This window comes from Blastomyces dermatitidis, assembly GCF_000003525.1.
Source record: "Blastomyces dermatitidis ER-3 genomic scaffold supercont1.4, whole genome shotgun sequence".
NCBI lineage: Eukaryota > Fungi > Ascomycota > Eurotiomycetes > Onygenales > Ajellomycetaceae > Blastomyces > Blastomyces dermatitidis.
The window spans coordinates 6,024,004-6,050,060 of NW_025544777.1; the positions used below are offsets into that span (position 1 = coordinate 6,024,004).

The 26,057-nt window shown below is 32.6% G+C and overlaps 3 protein-coding genes across 3 annotated transcripts; 1 reads left to right on the top strand and 2 right to left on the bottom strand.

Annotated features, from left to right (window-relative positions):
* Nucleotides 1-13,374: 13,374 nt before the first annotated feature.
* Nucleotides 13,375-14,373, bottom strand: BDCG_16990 (uncharacterized protein; the record flags this gene model as incomplete). Its single annotated transcript, XM_045426163.1, has 2 exons — nt 13,375-13,433; nt 14,217-14,373. 2 exons carry the CDS (start codon nt 14,371-14,373, stop codon nt 13,375-13,377), a joined length of 216 nt encoding a protein of 71 aa, XP_045280964.1.
* A 3,240-nt stretch (nt 14,374-17,613) lies between these two features.
* Nucleotides 17,614-17,996, bottom strand: BDCG_04649 (uncharacterized protein; the record flags this gene model as incomplete). The annotated part of the gene is made up of 2 exons (XM_045420297.1): nt 17,614-17,648; nt 17,831-17,996. 2 exons carry the CDS (start codon nt 17,994-17,996, stop codon nt 17,614-17,616), a joined length of 201 nt encoding a protein of 66 aa, XP_045276431.1.
* A 6,456-nt stretch (nt 17,997-24,452) lies between these two features.
* Nucleotides 24,453-24,740, top strand: BDCG_16991 (uncharacterized protein; the record flags this gene model as incomplete). Its single annotated transcript, XM_045426164.1, has 1 exon — nt 24,453-24,740. The coding sequence occupies one exon, from the start codon at nt 24,453-24,455 to the stop codon at nt 24,738-24,740; it is 288 nt and encodes a 95-aa protein (XP_045280965.1).
* Nucleotides 24,741-26,057: the final 1,317 nt, after the last annotated feature.

Here is a 26,057-nt window from a genome sequence, read left to right on the forward strand (position 1 = left end):
TCACTGCTTCAATTCTGTCATATTATAATTCAAATCACTTGACCTGATTACATATTTGAATCAGTCAAGCTCTAACAGACTGATATGACCTCATATACTCACACTGAGATCAATCTGATCTCACTCTCTGAGAGAAATACTACATCATTTCCTAGAGTATGTACATCTCTACTCTGGCAGAAATCTGAGATTTCTGAACTTACTGCACATTTTGATATGAGCTCTTCAACTGCTCTACTACTGCTGCGGCCTCTACACATCTACATCTATCATGAAGATAGAGAGATTAAGATCAGAGATTCACTGAGATACAAGAAAAACATCTTATCTGAATTTCACAGCTTTATTCATACTCTTAAACAGAAATTCCACCTTAACCTGAGCCAGTATAATACTTATAAGATATAAGTAATATACATCATCAACCTTCTTGAAGACATCTCTGCAACTACTTGAGTTATCAAGAAGAGAAAGCTTGAGTGTATCAATACTGCTGTGACTTGAGAAGAATTCAAGAACTTTCTACTGAATCAAATCAAAGATCATCACAACTGTAGCTTCATAGTGATACAGCAGTTCAACTCATTACATTAATAAGATAATGAGAATTCTTTCAATTTCAACACAAGATTTGAAGAATATTGAGAGAAATTGACTGATGATTTAAATCAATTAAAAACACAGCTTTATCTTATAAAGCTGACTTACAAGATGTGAATAATAATATCATAATATCAGAGTTCATTAACTAATTACACTGAGCTTATCAATCTGGCTTTCTGAATCTATTTGAATAATCAATTCTCTGAGAAAAAGATCAACAAGATCTCTTCTAAGCAATCAATGACAGAATTTAAACAGTGCTGTGACAGCTTCAGTGCAGAGAAAGTAAAGAAGAATTCCAAGTATTCTGATTCTTCACTCACTATGAAGAAATGTTAAAAAAGATTTGACAAAGATCTCTGTTTTAACTGCAGAGCTGATAATCACTATGTCAGTGATTGCAAGAAGCTGAAGAAGAAAAGAAACTGAGAAGATATCTTCTCAAAGTTAACTCCTCTTCTGACAAACATATCTGTGAAAGATAAAGAAGAGAAAGACAAGAATTGACAATTCTCACATCTCTGAGTTCATGTTACAATCACAATGTATATTCTGAATGAAGAGATATCAGTGAGATGTCTACTTAACTTCAGAGTGAATACTGACTTCATATTCTATTTCTTTTCTTTGATGAAGAGTTGAAAGAAGATAGATTCATCAGGCCATGCAAAATTTACAGATGAAATAAAATGTCATCATTTTAGCATAATTCAAGCAAAGTGTGTGATCACAGACTCAGAAGAAATCTTCAAGAAGAGCAGTCTGCTTCTTCATACAGTCAACATCATAGATGAGAACATCATTCTAGGTCTTCTGTGATTGAGAGAAAACAATTCTCTCATTGACTGAGTCACTCAGGTGTGATGATACTGTCTCACTAATGAAGAGACAGTGATAGAGAAATCTGAAGAGTTTCATTGAAAGAATCTTGAGAAAAAGATTGAGTCAATATACTGCATAGCAGGTGATTGAGACTTGAGAACAGATGAAGAAGTCATCATTCTCACTGCAAGATTAGCAGCAGTATTCATTATTGAAGGCAGACATATATGACATCTCTTTACAGATTTTAAGAATGTCTTTTTGAAAAAGGAAGCAGTGAAGTTTCCTGATATCAAGATATAATATAAGATTCACCTTGAAGACAGTGTAACAGTGTTATACAGGCCTCTTTATAACTTGTCTGTAAAGAAGTTGAATGTTCTGCATAAATATCTTGAAGAAGTGCAATCAAAGAACTGAATATATTTATCAAAGAGTTCAGCAGAGACATCTATACTCTTTATACTCAAGAAGAATGATAGACTACATCTATGCATAGACTACAGAGGTCTCAATAAGGTGACAGTTAAGAATCACTATTCATTATCATTGATTGACAAGATAATTGATTGATTATCTGAAGCAAAGATGTTCTCAAAGATTGATATACAGAATGTCTATCATAGAATCAGAGTTAACAAAGATGATGTTTGAAAAACAGTCTTTTGTACTAAGTACAGCAATTTTGAATATCTTGTTTTATCTTTTAATCTCTGTAACACTTCAGTCATCTTTCAGATCTATATAAATGAGGCACTGCAGAGCCTTGTCAACATCTTCTGTATAGTATATCTGAATAACATTCTAATCTTCTCAAAAACAGAGAAAGAACATGATACTCATGTTTGAGAAGTGTTGAGTCACTTGAGACAGTATTAACTCTATACAAACACTGAAAAATGCTCATTCTACATGCAGGAGATTGATTTCTTAGATTATATTATTAAGATGAATGACATTTCAATGAACAGGAGCTGAGTCTCTGTTATTGAGAACTGGCTGACACTGTAGATATACTGTGAGATGTAGATGTTTCTAGAATTTATGAATTTCTATAGATAATTCATCTATGTATATTCATGAATTACTGCCCCTCTTACAAATCTGTTGAAAAGAAGTGTGAAAGACAGAAAAACAGAACTGTTTATTCTCACTCAAGACACTGTGCAGGTGTTTGTAGAATTGAAACAAGCTTTCACAGATGCTATAATACTGAATCATTTTAATCTCAACTTACTCAGTCAGTGTGAGACTGATGTATCTGAAAATGAAATCTGTGAAATCTTTTCACAGTTGACACTGAAGACCTTTCAACATTGAAAGAATCAGGGAATAATCACTTCTGAGAAAACAGACAATGAATTGTCTGTAAGAGAAGACTTTTTCACAGAGTCTATAAGATACTGTGAATAAAGATCAGTGACTTTCTTCTTCAAGAAGTTATCACTCATACAGAGAAGATATGATACTCATGATCAGAAGATGTTAGCAATTGTTGAATTCTTTAAGATCTGATGACATTATCTTCAGAATAGTAAGTACTCAGTGTAAGTTCTCACTGATCATACAAATCTGCATTACTTCTTGATAACAAAGAGCTTGACAGAATGTTAAGCCAGATGAATAAAGCTGCTTTCAGAGTATGATTTCTATATCTGATACTGTTCAGATCAGCTTAACCTCACTGATATACTGTCTAAACAGCCTGATTATAATATTATTGATATGAAGAAGAATTCTATAAAAGAATCTCTGTCATCACTGCAGAAGAAGCTGGCTGCAGAGGGTTGAGATTCTCTAAAGCTCAGGAACAGCGCTGGAGAGGCAGCTGCATGACTCAGTATAGAAGATGAAAGAGAACCTGAGTTCTTGCAGAGAACTGACACTGAAAATCATGAGCTTCTTATATTATATCTTACAATTATTGAATTGACAAAGGATAAAACAGTCTATAATCTTTCAATTCAACTATTTTTAAAATTTATTGAAGAGTTATAGAAGAGGAATATCTCTACTGCAGCTTGAATTCAAAAGTTGAAGAAGAAAGAATTCAGTTTAAACTTGAAAGAGACAGACTCTGAGTGAGACAGTGCTGCTAAGAAATCAAGTCACTGATAACTAGAAGAATGTGAACTTCTACTACTGAATGATTCAGTCTTTGTTCCTTGTAGCAGAGCAGTGTATCAGAAGTTATTGAGAATTCATCATAATAATCTTCATACAGAGCACTTCAGATTAGAGAAGACTGAGAAGCTTCTAAAATATAAATATACTTGAGACAAGCTTCAGACAGATGTTAAAGAGTATATTGAGACTTACAATGTCTGTTAAAGAATAAAGATTCTGCAGTATAAGTAATACAGTGAGTTGATGTCACTGCCTGTTTCAAAGAGCTTATAGCAGAATCTATTAATGAATTTCATAGTTAACCTGCTGAAGTTAATAAGAGTTAAAGAATATGACTTAATTTTAATCATTATTGACTGCTTCATGAAGATGATCAGATATATTTCTACTTATAAAAAGATTAAAGTCTCTGAATTAACTGATCTGTTTTTAGATACTATTATTTATAATCACAGTGCTCTGAAATTGTTAATAACAGATTGAGAATCTCTCTTCATCAGTAAATACTGATTGACTTTTTACTATCATCTTATAATAAGATGTCTTCTCAGTACTGCATTTCATCTGCAGATTGATGATCAGACTGAACACTAGAATCAGACACTAGAACAGCATCTTCAAGTGTTCTGTTTATATTATCAGAATAATTGACTTAAATATCTTCTGATCACTGAATTCATATATAATAATACAAAGAATGTAATCTTAAAGATATCTTCTTTCTATACTTATTATGAATATAATTCTTCATTACTCAGTGACATTGTGGACAATGTTTTAAAGAGAAGAATAGATAGTCAGAATGTCAGACAGATATAGAGAATGAAGTATCTCTCAGTGTTAGAAGTAAAAGTGAGATTGAAACTTTTGAATAAAATTCATGAGAAGATGATGAAAAGCATCTACTGTGCTCAGAAGCAGCAGATGAAATACTATAATTAAAAACATCTTTCAATGAAGTTCTTAATAGAGGATTAAATACTACTTTCAGCAAAGAATATCAAGATAATAAGACTGTGTAAGAAGCTTAGTAAGTGATGACTAGAATCTTTCTCAGTAATAAGAGTGATGAGTAAGCAGACATATGAGTTGAAATTACTCACAGAATTGAAATCAATTCATTCTATTTTTCATATTTTCTATTTAAAGCTCTATAAGTAATACTCTGAGACAGAGCTATCTCAGTTAGATAATATTGAGATTAAGAGTGATACTGAATATCTTATGAAGAAAATATTGAATAAGTGAACATATTACAGCAAGCTTCAATATCTTATTAAATGAGAAGATTATTTATCATCAGAGAATTTATAAGAACTGCTTGAGTATTTGAAAAATACTGAGAAAGAGATTGTAATCTATAAGATAACTAGTAGAGACTGTTCTGTTATATATCAGAGACATTGAGTAAGAAATACTGCTTGAGACTTCTTATTTTTCTTAAAAGATTTTTTAGAGATAATCTTACAGTGATGAGTCAGTGTTTTATAAACTCTGTAGCACTCTTCTTCTATTTTCTCTCAAAGGATTTTTTAGAAGTTTAATGAGACTATATAAGTATAAAATTTCTAAAGCAGTTAATAAGAAAAAGAAAGAGATATTTAAAATTAATAAAAAGATTAATATTAATTGATCTGTAAGCTGCTACTAATCTAATAAAACTGCAGCTCACTGAAAAAGTAAAAAGAGAGAATCTCAGAGTCTACTCATTAATAATCACATCTTTATCAAACTTATTCTTCACTATTGAAGTCTTCAGTACTGATATCTTTATCTACTGAGAAGTTAGTACTGCAGTGCTGTAGAAGAGTATGAGAAATATATAAAATATTAACTTATTAACTTATAAAGTATCTCAGTCATCTACTTTAATTGAAGTGAGATTCTCTTTAATCAGTGATTAATCTCTGTAATACTTTCAACAGCAGCACTGACTGATCTCTTCTTAAGATTAATCATTCTGAGATGTTTTTTTATCTTGAAGACTCATGCTTTTATCTTCTTTTATAGATGAGTAAGAGAGATCTTCTTAGTCTTGATAGAATCTATCAATACTTAAAGCTCTGAGACTCTCACTCTGTACTGCTTGAGTATCTAGACTTCTTATCAGAATTGATATAATGTCTTTCTGTGAAGTAATACTTACAGAGAGATAGAAGTTATTGTTACAGATATAATAGAAATAACAAGAGTGAGAGAAGAGATGAGTGTATAAAATCCTCTTCTTCTTCAGCTGCTTAGTACAGTGCAGACAAGTAGCAGTACTGATCAGAGACTGCACTGAAGCCTTCTCACAGAGAGAAGACAAAGAAACTGTGAGATTCTGTGAACTCAACTCAGCAGCATTCTGAGCAGGGCTCAGACATGCTGTGAAAGAAGAACTACAGATTGAGCTTCTCAGAGTCACTGTCTCTGAAACCAAGCTCTTCCCAGGTTTCTCTCTGAATGACCACATGGGGTCATACACCACTGTATTGGCCGGGGGGGGGGGGTGGTGTTGCAACAGCGGTGAGGGGAGTGAGAGACAGACCAGACATGAATGAACTGATCAGCAGAAGAGATGACATCTCACTGCAAGGCACAGTGACTACCACCACAGCTGCAAAAGAAGCAGGAGAAGGTGTGGCAATGAAAAGCAGTGCTCCCGCGGCTCATTGACACTGCCACCTCCGCCTTCAACCTGGCTTTCTTGGTGATCACGGAGGCCGCCACCGCACCATGAAGACATTTGTTACTCACTAGAAAATGTCAGAATAAGCCCTTAATTATTCTTCAAGAATGATACTCTCATACACTCACTGTTATGATTGAGAAGAGGAGAAGAAAAATGTTTTATGAGAGAAGAGAATCTTTTTGAAAAATCCTGCTACTACTGTTAGCTTTGTCTCTAAAATACATCACTTTTGCAGAGAATTTCATATATAGAATGAAATATATTGAGAGATCTGTAAGTCACTTATTAACTACATTTTTCACATTTCAAATCAATATATAAGAAACTCACTTATCATGTGTTTGATTTGAATGATGATGAAAAAAGAAAGATCTATACAGTCAGCAGAAAAACTCATCTATTTCTTTATATCACACACAGCACATATGCTGTCAATCAGTTGATAATTATTACTATACAATAAAGATAATTTCTAATCTGATAATCTTGAGAATATAGAGACTATGCTCTTAAAGAGAAGAACATTATCATACTCTCAGCTGTGTCAAGACTCTGTTACAGTTTCACACAGCTCATTACTTTCATGTGAATAATTTCATCCTGTCTGAACTGATTTTCAATCATTCTATGACATCATTCAGATGTATCATAGAAAGATTCAATTGATGAATATGAGAACCTCACTTCTATATGAGGTCAGCAGATTACTCTTTCTTAATAATGAGGCACTGCTGAGATATCACTCTGATTATTCTTACTTATGAAATGAGAGGAGAGTATTCACTCATTGTCTATATAGAATAGCTAGATGCTGGCTTCTCATCAAAGAAGTCAGCAATTTGTTTTACTTCTACTGAAATATACACAAGAGTTACTGTGTGCCTCATACAATCTTCTTAGTATACTAAGTACCATATCTGTGATATTCTTGCAATAACTCTGTAGCCTATGAGCTTGCTATTTAAGTAAGATAGTCAAGCTCACTCATACAGCTTCTCAAACAACTACCTCTATGTGTTGCCGCTGACTAGTCACCGCTTCGGTTCCGCCACGTTACAAGTTTATAACAGTTTACTTTAATTAAGAAACTCTCACAGTAATAGATTTACTGAGCTCAGAGACTGAGTGAGTTCTGATTCAAGATAGAATATATTAAGGAAACTAAGAACTCAGTGAATGAACTCTCTTACAGATCAGACTATGTTAAGAAGATCAGAGTAACAGATACAGAGAGACTAGAGAAAACAGAAAAGCATCACAGAATACTTAAACTGAGTATTATAAAGAGAGTAACTGAAGAGTCTCTTAATTCTCTGTAAAAGAAGAGAGAAGAGAGAGAGAAGAAGTCTGTATAACTACTCTCTATAACACTGTCACGCTCCCGGCCGCGCCAAGGCCCCGCTGCGGTTTCACACGGCTCATCACTTCCATGTGGATGATTCCATCCATCCCGCAGGCTGTCTGAACCGGTTTCCAACTGCTCTATGACATCATTCGGATATATTATAGGAAGATCTGATTGATGGATATGAGAACCCTGCTTCTATACAAGGTCAGCAGATTACTCTTCCTTGGCAATGAGGTGCTGCTGAGGTATCACTCCGGCTATCCTCATCTGTGAAATGAAAGGAGGGTATCCACTCATTGTCTATATAGAATAGCTAGATGCTGGCTTCTCATCAAAGAAGTCAGCAATTCATTTCTTTTCTTCTACAGGAATAATATACACAAGAGTTACTGTGTGCCTCATACAATCTTCTTAGTATACTAAGTATCATATCTGTGATATCCTTGCAATAATTCTGTAGCCTACAAGCTTGCTATTTAAGCAAGATAGTTAAGCTCACTTATATAGCTTCTCAAACAACTACTTCTATATGACACTGCTGACTAGTCATCACTTCAGTTTCATTATATTACAATTCAAATCACTGCATCTGATTACACATTTGAATCAGTTGAGCTCTAACAGACTGATATGATCTCATGCACTCATGCTGGGACTGATCTGATCTCACTCTCTGAGAGAAACACTACATCATTCTCTAGAGTGTGTACACCTCTACTTCAGCAGGAATCTGAGATTCCTGAACCTGCTGTGCATTTTGGCATGGGCTCTTCAATCACTCTGCCACCACCGCGGCTCCTACACACCTACATCTATCATGAAGATAGAGAGATTAAGATCAGAGATTCACTGAGATATAAGAGAAACATCTTGTCTGAATTTCACAGCTTTATCTGTACTCTTGAATGAAAATTCTGCCTTAACCTGAGTCAGTATAATACTCATGAGATATGAGTAATATACACTGTCAACCTTCTTGAAGGCATCTCTGCAACTACTTGAGTTATTAAGAAGAGAGAGCTTGAGTGTATCAATGCTGTCATGACTTGAGAAGAATTCAAGAACTTTCTACTGAATCAAATCAAAGATTATCATAATCACAGCTTCACAGCAGTGCAGCAGTTCAACTTATTACATCAATAAGATGATAAAAATTCTTCTGATTTCAACACAAGATTCAAAGAATATTGAGAGGAATTGACTGATGATTTGAATCAATTAAAAACACAGCTTTATCTCACAAAGCTGACTCACAAAGTGTGAATAATAATATCACAGTATCAGAGTTCATTAATCAATTACACTGAGCTTATCAATCTGGCTTTCTGAATCTATTTGAATAATCAATTCTCTGAGAAAAAGACTAATAAGATCTCTTCTAAGCAATCAATGACAGGATCTAAACAGCATCATAACAGCTTTAGTGCAGAGAAAGTAAAGAAGAATTTCAAGTATTCTGATTCTTCACTCACTGTGAAGAAATATTAAAAAAGATTTGATAAAGATCTCTGTTTCAACTGCAGAGCTGGTGATCACTATATCAGTGATTGCAAGAAGCTGAAGAAGAGAAGAAACTGAGAAGATATCTTCTTGAAGTCAACTTCTCTTCTGACAAATGTATTTATAGAAGATAAAGAAGAGAAAGAAAAGGATTGATAATTCTCACATTTTCAAGTTTATGTTACAATCACAATGTATACTCTGAATGAGAAGATATCAGTGAGATGTCTACTCAACTCTGAGATAAATACTAACTTCATATTCTATTCCTTTTCTTTGATGAAGGATTGAAAGAAGATAGACTCATCAGATCATGTGAAATTTACAGATGAAATGAAATGTCACTGTTTTGACATAATTTAAGTAAAGTGTGTGATCACAGACTCAGAAGAAATCTTCAAGAAGAGCAGTCTGCTTCTTCACACAGTCAACATCATAGATGAGAACATCATTCTAGGTCTTCTGTGATTGAGAGAAAACAATTCTCTTATTGACTGAGTCACTCAGGTGTGATGATATTATCTCACTGATGAAGAGACAGTGATAGAGAAATCTGAAGAGTTTCATTGAAAGAATCTTGAGAAAAAGATTGAGTTGATATACTGTATAGCAGGTGATTGAGACTTGAGAATAGATGAAGAAGCTATCACTCTCACTGTAAGATTAGCAGTAGTATCTGTTATTGAAGATGAATGTACATGATATCTCTTTACAGATTTTAAGAATGTCTTTTCAGAAAAGAAAGCAGTGAAGTTTTCTGATATCAAGATATGACATAAGATTCATCTTGAAGATGATGCAACAGTGCTATACAGGCCTCTTTACAACTTATCTGTAAAGGAGTTGAATGTTCTGTGCAAATATCTTGAAGAAGCATAATCAAAGAACTGGATACATTCATCAAAGAGTCTGACAGGGGTGTCTATACTCTTTGTGTCTAAGAAGAATAATAGACTATGTCTATGCATAGACTACAGAGGCCTCAATAAGATGACAGTTAAGAATCACTATTCATTATCATTAATTAACAAGATGATTGATTGATTATCTGAAGCAAAGATGTTCTCAAAGATTGATATACAGAATGTCTATCATAGAATCAGAGTTAACAAAGATAATGTTTGAAAAACAGCTTTTCATATCAAGTACAGTAATTTTGAATATCTTGTTTTGCCTTTTGATCTTTGTAACACTTCAGCCATCTTCCAGATCTATATAAATAAGGTGCTGTGAGGCCTTGTCAACATCTTCTGTATAGTATACCTGGACAACATTTTAATCTTCTTAAAATCAGAGAAAGAACATGATACCCATGTTCAAGAAGTGTTGAGTTGCTTGAGACAGCATCAACTCTATATAAACACTGAAAAATGCTCATTCTACATGCAGGAGATTGATTTCTTAGATTATATTGTTGAGATGAATGGCATTTCAATGGACAGGAGCTGAGTCTCCACCATTGAGGACTGGCCAGCGCCGCGGATGTACTGTGAGATGCAGATGTTTCTAGAATTTGCAAATTTCTACAGATGATTCATCTATACATATTCATGAATTACTGTCTCTCTTACAGATCTGTTGAAGAGAAGTGTAAAAGACAGAAAAACAGAACTGTTTATTCTCACTCAAGGCACTGTGCAGGTGTTTGCAGAATTGAAACAAGCTTTCACAGATGTCACAATGCTGAATCATTTTAATTCTGACTTACTCAGTCAGTGTGAGACTGATGCATCTGAGAATGAGATCTATGAAATCTTTTCACAGTTGACACTGAAGACCTTTCAACATTGAAAGAATCAGAGAATAATCATCTCTGAGAAAACAGATAATGAATTGTCTGTGAGAGAAGACTTTTTCACAGAGTCTACAAGATACTGCAAATAAAGATCAGTGATCTTCTTCTTCAAGAAGTTATCACTCATGCAGAGAAGGTATGATATCCATGATCAGAAGATGTTAGCAATTGTCAAATTCTTTAAGATCTGATGACATTATCTTCAGAGTAGTAAGTACTCAGTGCAAGTTCTCACTGATCATGCAAATCTGCATTACTTCTTGACAACAAAGAGCTTGACAGAATGTCAAGCCAGGTGAGCAGAGCTGCTTTCAGAGTATGATTTCTATATCTGATACTGTTCAGGTCAGCTTAACCTCATCAATACACTGTCTAGATGGCTCAATTATAATATCATTGATGTGAAGAAGAATTCTATAAAAGAATCTCTGTCATCACTGCAGAAGAAGCTGGCTGCAGAAGGTTGAGATTCTCTAAAGCTCAGAAACAGTGCCGGAGAGGCAGCTGTGTAACTTAGTATAGAAGGTGAAAGAGAATTCAGGTCTCTGCAGAGAACTGACACTGAAGATCATGAGCTTCTTATATCACATCTTACAATCATTGAATTGATAAAGAATAAAACAGTCTACAACCTTCTAATCTGACTACTTTTGAAATTCATTGATAAGTTACAGAAGGGGGACATCTCTACTGCAGCTTAAATTCAAAAGTTGAAGAAGAAAGAATTCAGTTTGAACTTGAAAGAGACAGACCCTGAACAGGGCAGTACTGCTAAGAAATCAAGTCACTGATAACTAGAAGAATGTGAACTTCTACTGCTGAATAATTCAGTCTTCATCTCTTGTAGCAGAGCAGTGTGTCAGAAGTTATTGAGAATTCATTATAATGATCTCCATGCGGGGCACTTCAGGTTAGAGAAGACTGAGAAGCTTTTAAAACATAAATACACTTGAGACAAGCTTCAGACAGATGTCAAAGAGTATATTAAAACTTACAATATCTGTTAAAGAATAAAGATTCTGCAGCATAAGTAATACAGTGAGTTGATATCACTGCCTGTTTCAAAGAATCTATGACAGAATCTATCAATGAATTTCATAGTTAATCTGCCAAAGTTGATAAGAGTCAAAGAATATGACTCAATTTTAGTCATTGTTAATCATTTCACAAAGATGATTAGATATATCTCTACTTACAAAAAGATTAAAGCCTCTGAATTGACTGACCTGTTTTTAGATATCATCATTCATGATCACAGTGTTTTGAAATTGTTAATAACAGATCAAGAATCCCTCTTCATCAGCAAATACTGATCAGCTTTTTGCTATCATCTTATAATAAGGTATCTTCTCAGTATCACATTTCATCTGCAGACTGATGGCTAGACTGAACACTAGAATCAGACACTAGAACAGCATCTTTGAGTGTTCTGTTCATATTATCAGAATAATTGGCTTAAACATCTTCTAATCATCAAATTCATATATAACAATGCAAAGAATGCAATCTTAAAGGTATCTTCTTTCTATGCTTGTTATGAATATAATTCTTCATTACTCAGTGACATCATGGATGATGTTTCAAAGAGAGAAATAGACAGTCAGAATGTCAGACAGATACAGAGAATGAAGTATCTCTCAGTATCAGAAGTAAAAGTGAGATTGAAACTTTTGAACAAAATTCATGAGAAGACAGTAAAAAGCATTCATCACACTCAGAAGCAGTAGATGAAATACTATAATTGAAAACATCTTCTGATAAAGTTCTTAATAGAGAATCAAGTGCTACTTTCAGCAAAGAATATCAAGACAATGAGATTATATAAGAAGCTCAGTGAGCAGTGACTAGAACCTTTCTCAGTAACAAGAGTAGTGAGTAAGCAGACATATGAGTTAAAATTACTCACAGAATTGAAATCAATTCATTCTGTTTTTCACATTTTCTATTTGAAGCTCTATAAGCAATGTTCTAAGACAGAGCTATCTCAACTGAATGATATCAAGATTGAGAGTGATACTGAATATCTTGTGAAGAAAATATTGAATAAGTGAACACATTACAGCAAGCTTCAATATCTTATCAAATGAGAAGAATATTCATTGTTAGAGAATTTGTGAGAATCACTTGAGCATTTGAAAAATGCTGAGAAAGAGATTGTAAGCTATGAAGCAGCTAGTAGAGACTGCTCTGTTACACATCAGAGACATTGAACAAGAAATACTGCTTAAAGACTTCTTATTTTTCTCAAAGGATTTTTTAGAGATAATCTTGCAGTGATGAGCTAGTGTCTTGTAGGCTTTGTAGCACTCTTCTTCTATTTTCTCTTAAAGAGTTTTTTAGAAGTTTAATGAGACTACACAAGTGTAAAATTCCTGAAGCAGTTAATAAGAAAAGAAAGGAATATTTGAAATCAATAAAAAGATTAATATTAATTAACTCATAGATCACTGCTAATCTAATAGAGCTGCAGTCTGCTGAAAAAGTAAAAAGAGAGAATCTCAGAGTCTACTCATCAATAATTACATCTTTATCAAACTCATTCTTCACTGTTGAAGTCTTCAGTACTGATATCTTTATCTGCTGAGAAGTTAGTACTGCAGTACTGCAGAAGAGCAGAAGAAATACATGAAATATCAACTTATTAACTTACAAAGCATCTCAGTTATCTGCTTCAATTAAAGTAAGATTCTCTTCAATCAGCAATTGATCTCTGCAGTGCTTTCAACAGTGATATCAGCTAATCTCTTCTTGAGATCAGTCATTCTGAGATGTTTTTTCACCTCAGAGATTCATGCTTTTATCTTCTTTTACAGATGAGTAAGAGAGACCTTCTCAGTCTTAATAGAATCTGTCAATACTTAAAGCTCTGAGACTCTCACTCTGTACTACTTGAGTATCTAGACTTCTTATCAGAACTGACACAACATCTTCCTGTGAGATAATACTTACAGAGAGACAGGAGTTATTATTACAGATATAATGAAAACAACAGAAGTGAAAGAAGAGATGAGTGTATAAAATCCTCTTCTTCTTCAGCTGCTTGATACAGTGTAGACAAGTAGCAGTGTCAGCCAGAGATCACACTGAAGCCTCTTCACAGAGAGAAGATGAAGAAACTATGGAATTCTGCAGACTCAACTCAGCAGCATTCTGAGCAGGGCTCAGGTGTGCTGCAGAAGAGAAACTACAGATTAAGCTTCTTAAAGTCACTATCTCTGAAATCAAGCTCTCCCCAGGTTTCTCTCTGAATGATCACACAGAGTCATACATTACTGTATTGACTGAGAGAGGGGACAGCATTGCAACAGCGGTGAGGAGGGCAGAGAATAGACTGGATGCAGACATACCAGCCAGCAGAAGAGATGACATCTCACTGCAGGGCACAGCAACTTCCATCACAGCTGCAAGAGAAGCAGAAGAAGATGTGACAATGAGAGCAGTGCTCCCGCGGCTCATTGACATCACCACCTTCAACCTGGCTTTCTTGACAGTCACAGAGGCCATCACTGCACTATGAAGACATTTGTTACTCACTAGAAAACATCAGAATAAGTTCTTGATTATTCTTCAAGAATGATACTCTCATACACTCACTGTTGTGATTGAGAGAGAAGAAAAGAAAAATGTTTCATAGAGAAGAAGATCTTTTCAAAAAATCCTGTCACTACTGTTAGCTTTGTCTCTAAAAACACACCACTTTTGCAGAGAATTTCATATATAGAATGAAATATATTGAAAGATCTGTAAGCTACTTATTAATTACATTTTTCATCTTTCAAATTGATATATAAGGAACTCACTTACAACATGTTTAATTTGAATGAAGATGAAAAAAGAAAGATCTACACAGTTAGTAGAAAAACTCATCTATTTCTTTATATCATGCATAGCATATGTGCTGTCAATCAGTTGACAACTGTTGCTATACAACAAAGATAATTTCTAATCTGATAATCTTGAGAGCATAGAGACTATGCTCTTAAAGAGAAGAGCATTGTCACACTCCTGACTGTGTCAAGGCCTCACTGCAGTTTCATACAGCTCATTACTTTTATACAGATGATTTCATTCATTCTGCAGACTGTCTGAATCAGTTTTCAACTGCTCTATGACATTATTCAGATATATTATAGAAAGATCTGATTAATAAATATGAGAATCTCACTTCTATACAAGATCAGCAGATTACTCTTTCTTGACAATGAGACACTGCTGAGATATCACTTCAGCTATTCTCACTCATGAAATGAGAGGAGGGTATCTGCTCATTGTCTATATAGAATAGCTAGATGCTGGCTTCTCATTAAAGAAGTCAGTGATTCATTTCTTTCCTTCTACAGGAATAATATACACAAGAGTTACTGCATGCCTCATACAATTTTCTTAGTATACTAAGTATCATATCTGTGATATTCTTGCAATAACCCTGTAGCCTACGAGCTCGCTATTCAAGCAAGATAGTCAAGCCCACTTATACAGCTTCTCAAACAACTACCTCTACGTGACGCCGCCGACTAGCCACCGCTTCGGTTCCGCCACGTTACAAACACTGAGAGTTAACACTCTGAGAATCTCTGTGAGAATTCTTGAAAAGAGTATCTATAATCTGAAGAGTTTACAGACTTTAAGAAGTGCTGTAGAAGATCTGATGTAAGAGAAAACAGAGTATAAGTCTTTATAAAATCTTCTATTCAGATTATCTAAACTGCAATAGAAGAATGAATATACTCAGTATATTTAAAAACTACTCACAGCAGAGATTAACTCTGCAGAAATAAAGAATTGAAGAGACTTAAATAATCTCTTATAAAGAGAGAACTGAATTTATATATCTATAAATGAGTTTCTATGTATAGAACTTATTAAAAGGTATTATAACTCTTCTCTAATAAGTTATTTTACAGATACTAGAACTTATGAGTTGCTTGTAAGAAAATACTTCTAACTGAAGATATGAGAACTTATAAAGAAGATAGTGAATTCTTATACTATTTATCAGAATTCATAAGTAGTGCAGTTCAGATTATATGAAGAATTTACTTCTCTACTCATTCTACAGAAATCTTGAGAATAGTTAGAAATGAATACTCTTATAAGTCTCTCTGAAAGTAAGAACATATATAATACCTGCTTTGACAGTGTGCTGATGATAGTGAATTACTTTATCAAGATAACACACTTTATACTCACTTATAAGAACTTGAAGTCAAAGAATTTGACTTATATCTTTGTTCATAATGTGATCTGATTGTATAAGTTGTCTGTAAATATTATCTCAGACAGAGAATCAATCTTCATAGAAGAGTTCTGATCTGATCTGATAATTATACTGAAGATTTCATGAAATCTAAGTATGACTTTTCATCAACAGACAGATAATCAGATAGAATGTCTGATAAGTATATTAAAACAGTATCTGTAATACTTTGTTAATTACAATCAGAATGACTGAGTGTATTAATTATCACTTATAAAGTTTATATATAAGAACTTAAAGTATATTAGCACAGATAAAACTCTCTTTGAGATACTTACTGAGACTTATTCACAGATAATCTTGATGAACTTATAAGAGTATACTATAGAGTGTAATAATGTCTGTGAATGAACTGAGAGAATTCAGAAGATTCAGAAGAAAGCTCATGAATTCTTAAAAAAGACTCAAGAGTATTAGAAGAGATACTATGACTTTAAGTATATTATAAAGAGTTTTAAGAAAGATGATAGAGTCTGACTGAGTCTAGAAAATATTATTATACAGAGATCTAGTAAGAAGCTGAATCTCTTATAAACAGAGTCTTATAAGATTGTAAAGAAAGTTAACTCATAGATTTACAGATTAAAACTATTATCTGAGTTATAGATATATAATATTTTTTATGTCTCTTTACTCTGTGAATATAAGAAATTCTTAGAAAAGAACTCTGTGACTTATCACTCTATCTGTGAAGTACTAGAGAGTGAAAGAGAATATCAGATCAAAGAGATTATTAACTCAGAGAAGTGAGATTATAAACTCTGATTCAAGATTCAGTGATAAGAGTATTCTGATAAGATGAATAAGTTCACTTAAGAATTATCTAGATAGATAAGATATCTGTAGAAGCTGAGATATGACTTTTATACTATAAATTCTAATAAGTTAGAATAATATAATCTTTACTAAGAATCTGATTATAATAAAGATATTAACACTATCATTTATAAACTCTAGTCTATAAGATAATAAGTTTCTACTGAGATGAACAGTCTGCAGTGTATATAAGAAAAGAAGAAATTATATTCTTATTAAAGTTAAAAAACAGAAAATAAACAGAGCTGTAAACATAATTTAGAGACTAATAAAGAAAAAATAAAGAAAATTCACACTTATATTCTTAATATCTGTGACACTTAACTCTCTTATAACTATTAATTTCTCTCTTTAAAGAAACAGAGAGTATTATATCTGTGATACAGATAATTATTGTATTTGATATGAAAATTATCAGAAATACACAGACTTCAGAGAAGTTAGATATCAGAGTATATATAGTTATAGCAGAGTCTTGAGAGCTGACTGTCTGTATATGTGATTAGATATCTCTTATAAAACTGTGTTCACTTCTCTAGTTATACTGAAGTATTCAGTCTGAAAACAATTGAGATATAGAGAGAAGACTTATCTATTCAGACTAACTTCTATCACAAATTCATAGCATTCATATTGTCTTGATTATCTGAATTTTACAGGTATCTGAAAACTCATCTCTCATTAACAATGAAATTGTAGAAATGTGCTGCAGTGTGAGAATCATTGATAGAGAATCTAGACATATTTGCATATGCCTGGTCAGAGATTGTGCAGGCAGAGAGAAGGTAATTATAGACTTACAGAGCTGCAGAAGACACTGACAACACTGAGAGCTTTACAAGAACTGTCAGCTAGAATCTGTAAGAAATTACTTATGAGAAGACTTACAGCAAAGAAGAGGACTGCACTGCTTGAAGTCAGAAACTGGTCTGAGAAAGGCATGAAGTGAGCTGCTGGTCTGAAGATCGGGTGCAGTTGTCACGCTCCCGGCCGCGCCAAGGCCCCGTTGCGGTTTCACACGGCCCATCGCTTCCATGCGGATGATTCCATCCATCCCGCAGGCCGTCCGAACCGGTTTCCAACCACTCTATGACATCATTCGGATGTATCATAGGAAGATCCGATTGATGGATATGAGAACCCCGCTTCTATACAAGGTCAGCAGATTACTCTTCCTTAGTAATAAGGTGCTGCTGAGGTATCACTCCAGCTATTCTCACTCATGAAATAAGAGAAGAGTATCTGTCTATTGTCTATATAGAATAGCTAGATACTGACTTCTTATTAAAGAAGTCAGTGATTTGTTTTTCTTCTACTGAAATATATACAAGAGTTACTGTGTGTCTTATACAATCTTCTTAGTATACTAAGTATTATATCTGTGATATTCTCACAATAACTCTGTAGTCTACAAGCTCACTATTTAAGTAAGATAGTTAAGCTTACTTATACAGCTTCTCAATAACTATCTCTATATAATACTGCTGACTAGTCACTGCTTCAGTTCTGTATATTATAATTTAAATCACTCAATCTGATTACAAGTTTGCATCAGTTAAGCTCTATTAATAAATTAATATAATCTTATATATCTGTGCTGAGATCAATCTGATCTCACTCTCTGAGAGAAACTCTATATTATTCTCTAGAGTGTGTACATCTCTATTCTGACAGAAATCTGAGATTTCTGAACTCACTGTATATTTTAGTATGAGCTCTTCAATTACTCTGTCACTGCTGCAGTCTCTACACATCTACATCTATTATAAAAATAGAGAGATTAAGATTGAAGATTCTTCAAGATATAAGAAAAACATCTTGTCTGAATTTCACAGCTTTATATATACTCTTGAATGAAAATTTCATCTTAATTTAAGTCAGTATAATACTTATAAGATATAAGTAATATATACTGTCAACCTTCTTGAAGATATCTCTGCAATTACTTGAGTTATTAAGAAGAGAGAGCTTGAGTGTATCAATACTGTTATAACTTAGAAAGAATTTAAGAACTTTTTACTAAATTAAATCAAAAATCACTGTAACTGCAGCTTCACAGCAGTACAGTAGTTTAACTTATTATATTAATAAGATAATAAGAATTCTTTCAATTTCAATACAAGATTTGAAGAATATTGAGAGAAATTAACTAATGATTTGAATCAATTAAAAACACAGCTTTATCTCATGAAGCTGACTTATAAGATGCAGATAATAATATTATAATATCAGAGTCTATTAATCAATTGCACTGAGCTTATCAATCTGACTTCTCAGATCTATTTAAATAATCAATTCTCTAAGAAAAAGATTAATAAGATCTCTTCTAAGTAATTAATAATAGAATTTAAACAGTGTTATAACAGCTTCAGTGTAGAGAAAGTAAAGAAGAATTTCAAGTATTCTGATTCTTCACTTACTGTAAAGAAATATTAAAAAAGATTTGATAAACATCTCTATTTTAACTGTGAAGCTGATAATCACTATATCAGTGATTGTAAGAAGCTGAAGAAGAAAAGAAACTGAGAAGATATCTTCTCAAAGTCAACTTCTCTTCTAACAAACATATTCATAGAAGATAAAGAAGAGAAAGAAAAGAATTAATAATTTTCATATCTCTGAGTTTATATTACAATCACAATATATACTCTGAATAAGAAGATATTAGTGAGATGTTTACTTGACTTCAGAGTAGATACTAACTTCATATTCTATTTCTTTTCTTTGATAAAGAGTTGAAAGAAGATAAATTCATCAGATCATGTAAAATTTACAGATGAAATAAAATATCATTATTTTAATATAATTTAAGCAAAGTATGTGATTACAGACTTAGAAGAAATCTTTAAGAAAAGTAGTCTGCTTCTTCATACAGTTAACATTATAGATGAGAACATCATTCTAGATCTTCTATAATTGAGAGAAAACAATTCTCTCATTGACTGAGTTACTCAGATATGACAGTATTATCTCACTGATTAAGAGATAGTAATAGAGAAATCTGAAGAGTTTCATCAGAAGAATCTTGAGAAAAAGATTGAGTTAATATACTGTATAGCAGGTGATTGAAACTTGAAGATAGATGAAGAAGTCATCACTCTTACTGTAAGATTAGCAGTAGTATTCATTATTAAAGACAGATATATACAATGTCTCTTTACAGATTTTAAGAATGTCTTTTCAGAAAGAGAAGTAGTGAAGTTTTCTGATATCAAGATATGATATAAGATTTATCTTGAAGATGATGTAACAGCACTGTACAGGTCTCTTTATAACTTGTCTATAAAGAAATTGAATGTTCTGCATAAATATCTTAAAGAAGTACAATCAAAGAACTGAATATATTTATCAAAGAGTTCAGCAGAGATATCTATACTCTTTGTATTCAAGAAGAATAATAGACTACATTTATACATAGACTACAGAGATCTTAATAAGATGACAGTTAAGAATCACTATTCATTATCATTGATTGATGAGATGATTGATTGATTATCTGAAGTAAAGATGTTCTCAAAGATTGATATATAGAATGTCTATTATAGAATCAGAGTTAATGAAGATAATATTTGAAAAACAGCTTTTCATATCAAGTACAGTAATTTTGAATATCTTGTTTTATCTTTTAATCTTTGTAACACTTCAGTCATCTTTCAGATCTATATAAATAAGACACTGTGAGACCTTGTTAATATCTTCTGCATAGTATATCTGAACAACATTTTAATCTTCTTGAAATCAGAGAAAGAACATGATACTCATGTTTGAAAAGTATTGAGTCACTTAAGACAGTATCAACTCTATATAAACACTGAAAAATGCTCATTCTACATGCAGAAGATTGATTTCTTAGATTATATTATTAAGATGAATGACATTTCAATGAATAGAAGCTGAATCTCTGTCATTGAGAACTGATCAGCACTGCAGATGTATCATAAGATGCAGATATTTCTAGAATTTGTAAATTTCTATAGATAATTCATCTATACATATTCACAGATTACTGTCTCTCTTACAGATCTATTGAAGAGAAGTGTGAAAGATAGAAAAATAAGACTGTTTATTCTCATTCAAGACACTGCACAGGTGTTTATAGAATTGAAACAAGCTTTCATAGATGTTATAATACTGAATCATTTTAATTCTGACATATTCAGTCAGTGTGAGACTGATATATCTGAGAATGAGATCTGTGAAATCTTTTCACAGTTGACACTGAAGATCTTTCAATGTTGAAAGAATCAGAGAATAATTATTTCTAAGAAAATAGATAATAAATTATCTGTGAGAGAAGACTTTTTTATGAAGTCTATAAGACACTGTGAATGAAGATCAGTGATCTTCTTCTTCAAGAAGTTATCACTCACACAGAGAAGATATGATACTCATGATTAGAAGATATTAGTAATTATTGAATTCTTTAAAATCTGATGACATTATCTTCAGAGTAGTAAGTACTCAGTGTAAGTTCTTACTAATTATACAAATCTATGTTACTTCTTAACAATAAAGAGCTTGACAGAACATCAAGTCAGGTGAGCAGAGCTGCTTTCAGAGTATGATTTCTATATCTGATACTGTTCAGATCAGCTTAACTCTGTTAACACACTGTCTAAACAGCCTGATTATAATATCATTGATGTGAAAAAGAATTCTATAAAAGAATCTCTGTCATCACTGCAGAAGAAGCTGACTGCAGAGAGTTGAGATTCTTTAAAGCTCAGAAACAGCACTGAAGAAGCAGCTGCACAACTCAGTATAGAAGATGAAAGAGAACTCAGATTCTCATAGAGAACTGACACTGAAGATCATGAGCTTCTCATATCATATCTTATAATTATTGAATTGATAAAGAATGAAATAGTCTACAATCTTTCAACTCAACTACTTTTAAAATTTATTAATAAATTATAGAAGAGAAATGTCTCTACTACAGCTCAAATTCAGAAGTTGAAGAAGAAAGAGTCTGATTTAAACTTGAAAGAGACAGACTCTGAGCAGAGCAGTGCTGCTAAGAAACTAAGTCACTGATAACTAGAAGAATATGAACTTCTACTGCTGAATAATTCAGTCTTCATCTCTTATAGCAGAGTGATGTATCAGAAGTTATTAAGAATTCATCATAATAATTCTTATATAGAGCACTTCAGATTAGAGAAGACTAAGAAGCTTCTAAAATATAAATATATTTAAGACAAGCTCTGAGCAGATATCAAAGAGTATGTTGAAACTTGTAATATCTATCAAAGAATAAAGATCTTATAATATAAGTAATATAGTGAGTTGATATCACTGTCTGTTTCAAAGAGCTTATAATAGAATCTATTAATGAATTTCATAGTTGACCTGCTGAAGTCAACAAGAGTCAAAGAATATGACTTAATTTTAGTCATTGTTAACTGCTTTACAAAGATAATCAGATATATCTCTACTTATAAAAAGATTAAAACCTCTGAATTGACTGATCTGTTTTTAGATATCATTATTTATAATCACAGTACTCTGAAATTATTAATAACAGATCAAGAATTCCTCTTCATTAGTAAATACTGATCAGCTTTTTACTATCATCTTATAATAAGATGTCTTCTTAGTATCACATTTCATCTGCAGACTGATGATCAGACTGAATATCAGAATCAGACATTAGAACAGCATCTTTAAGTATTCTATTTATATTATCAGAATGATTGACTTAAACATCTTCTGATCATCAAATTCATATATAATACTGTAAAGAATGCAATCTTAAAGATATCTTCTTTCTATACTTATTATGAATATAATTCTTCATTACTCAGTGATATCATGAATGACATTTCAAAGAGAGAAATAGACAGTCAGAATATCAGACAGATACAGAGAATAAAGTATCTCTCAGTATCAGAAGTAAAAGTGAGATTGAAACTTTTAAATAAAATTTATAAGAAGATGATAAAAAGCATCTACTGCACTCAGAAGTGATAGATGAAATACTATAATTAAAAACATCTTTCAATGAAGTTCTTAATAGAGAATCAAGTACTACTTTCAGCAAAGAATATCAAGATAATAAGATTATATAAGAAGCTCAGTGAGTGATGACTAGAATCTTTCTCAGTAATAAGAGTGATAAGTAAGCAGACATATGAGTTAAAATTACTCACAGAATTAAAATCAATTTATTCTATTTTTCACATTTTCTATTTAAAGCTCTATAAGCAATGTTCTGAGACAGAGCTGTCTTAATCAGATAATATTGAGATCAAGAATAATACTGAATATCTTATAAAGAAAATATTGAATAAGTAAACATATTACAGCAAGCTTCAGTATCTTGTTAAATAAGAAGAATATTCATTGTCAAAGAATTCATGAGAATTACTTAAGTATTTGAAAAATGCTGAGAAAGAGATTGCAAGCTATGAGATAGCTAGTAGAGACTGTCTTATTACACATCAGAGATATTGAATAAGAAATACTACTTAAGACTTCTTATTTTTCTCAAAGAGTTTTTTAGAGATGATCTCACAGTGATAAGCTAGCATCTTATAAGCTCTGTAGCACTCTTCTTCTATTTTCTCTCAAAGAATTTTTTAAAAGTTTAATAAGACTATATAAGTGTAAAATTCCTGAAGTAATTAATAAGAAAAGAAAGAGATATTTAAAATCAATAAAAAGATTAATATTAATTATCTCACAGACTGCTGCTAATCTAATAAGATCACAGTCTGCTGAAAAAATAAAAAGAAAGAATTCTCAGATCTACTTATTAATAATTACACTCTTATCAAACTTATTCTTTATCATTGAAGTCTTCAGTATCAGCATCTTTATCTGCTGAGAAGTTAGTACTGTAGTGCTGCAGAGAAGCATGCTGTAAAAGAGTATAAGAGATGTTTAAAGTATTAACTTATTAATTTACAAAGCATCTCAGTCATCTACTTCAATTGAAGTGAGATTCTCTTTAATCAGTGATTGATTTTTATAGTACTTTCAACAGCAGTATCAGCTGATCTCTTCTTAAAATCAGTTATTTTAAGATATTTTTTCATCTCAGAGATTCATGCTTTTACCTCTTTTTACAGATGAGTAAGAAGAATCTTCTCAGTCTTGATAGAATTCATCAACACTTAAAGCTCTGAGACTCTTACTCTGTACTACTTGAGTATCTAGACTTCTTATCAGAGTTGATATAATATCTTTCTGTGAAGTAATACTTACAGAGAGATAGAAGTTATTATTACAGATATAATAGAAATAATAGAAGTAAGAGAAGAAGTGAGTATATAAAATCTCTTCTTTCTTCAGCTGCTTGATACAGTGTAGATAAGTAGTAGTACTGATCAGAGACTGCACTGAAGCCTTCTTATAGAGAGAAGATAAAGAAACTGCAGGATTCTGCAGACTCAATTCAGCAGTATTCTGAGCAGAGCTCAGGCATGTGAAAGAGGAACTACAGATTGAGCTTCTCAGAGCCACTGTTCCCAGAACCAAGCTCTCCCCAGGTTCCTCTCTGAATGACCACATGAGGTCATACATCACCATATTAGCTGAGAGGAGGGGTGGCGTCGCAACGGCGGTGAGAGGGGCAGAGGATGGACCAGACACAGACACACCAGCTGGCAGAAGGGATGATATCTCACTGCATGATGCGGCTACTACCACCACAGTCACAAGAGATGTAGAAGGAGGAGAAGATGTGGCAATGAAAGTGATGCTCCCGCGGCTCATTGACACTTGTCTTCATCTTCAACCTGGCTTTCTTGACAGTCACAGAGGCCGCAGCCGCATCACAAAGACATTTATTCACTAGAAAATGTCAGAATAAGTCCTTGATTGTTCTTCAAGAATAATACTCTCAGACACTCACTGTTGTAATTGAGAGAAGGAGAAGAAAAATGTTTCATGAGAGAGAGAATCTTTTTAAAAAATCCTGTCACTACTGTTAGCTTTGTCTCTAAAACATATCACTTTTACAGAGAATTTTATATATAGAATGAAATATGATGAAAGATCTATAAGTCACTTATTAACTACATTTTTCACATTTCAAATCAATATATAAGGAACTCACTTATCATGTATTTGATTTGAACAAAGATGAACAAAGAAAGATCTACACAGTCAGTAGAAAAACTCATCTATTTCTTTATATCACATGCAGTATATATACTGTTAATTAGTTGATAATTATTGCTATACAATAAAGATAATTTCTAATTCAGTAATCTTGAGAGTATAGAGACTATGTTCTTAAAGAAGAGAGTATTATTACACTCTCAGCTGTGTCAAGACTCTGTTGCAGTTTCACATAACTCATCACTTTCATACAGATAATTTCATTCATTTCACAGATTATCTGAACCAGTTTTCAATCACTCTATAACATTATTCAGATATATTATAGAAAGATTCAATTGATAAATATAAGAACTCTGCTTCTATATAAGATTAGCAGATTACTCTTTCTTAGTAATGAGACACTGCTGAGATATCACTCTGACTATTCTCACTCATGAAATGAAAGAAGAGTATTCACTCATTATCTATATAGAATAGCTAGATGCTGACTTCTCATTAAAGAAGTCAGTGATTCATTTTTCTTCTACTGAAATATATATAAGAGTTACTGCATGTCTTATACAATCTTCTTAGTATACTAAGTATCATATCTGTGATATTCTCGCAATAACTCTGTAGTCTACAAGCTCACTATTCAAGCAAGATAGTCAAGCTCACTTATACAGCTTCTCAACAACTACCTCTACATGACGCTGCTGACTAGTCACTGCTTTGATTCCGCCACGTTACAGCAGTGACAGAGTTGAAGAAGATGAAGATATGATTATAAGCAGCAGTATCTCTGCTTCATCAGCCAGTAAAAAGTGATTAGAGAAGTCATAAGAACACTTACAAGAAGCTCAACAGCAGTCAGACATTGTTTATAAAGATATTGAAATTGAAAAAATTTTTATTCTTGAGAAGTTCTTGAATTAATATGTAAACATTGTCAGAAATACTCTCTCTCTGTTATCTGAGTGAAAACACTTTACAGATAAATGAGAATACTCACAGTTTATAAAGATAAGAGCTATTATAGAAAAAGAGAAAAGAAGATGAGATTTCACAG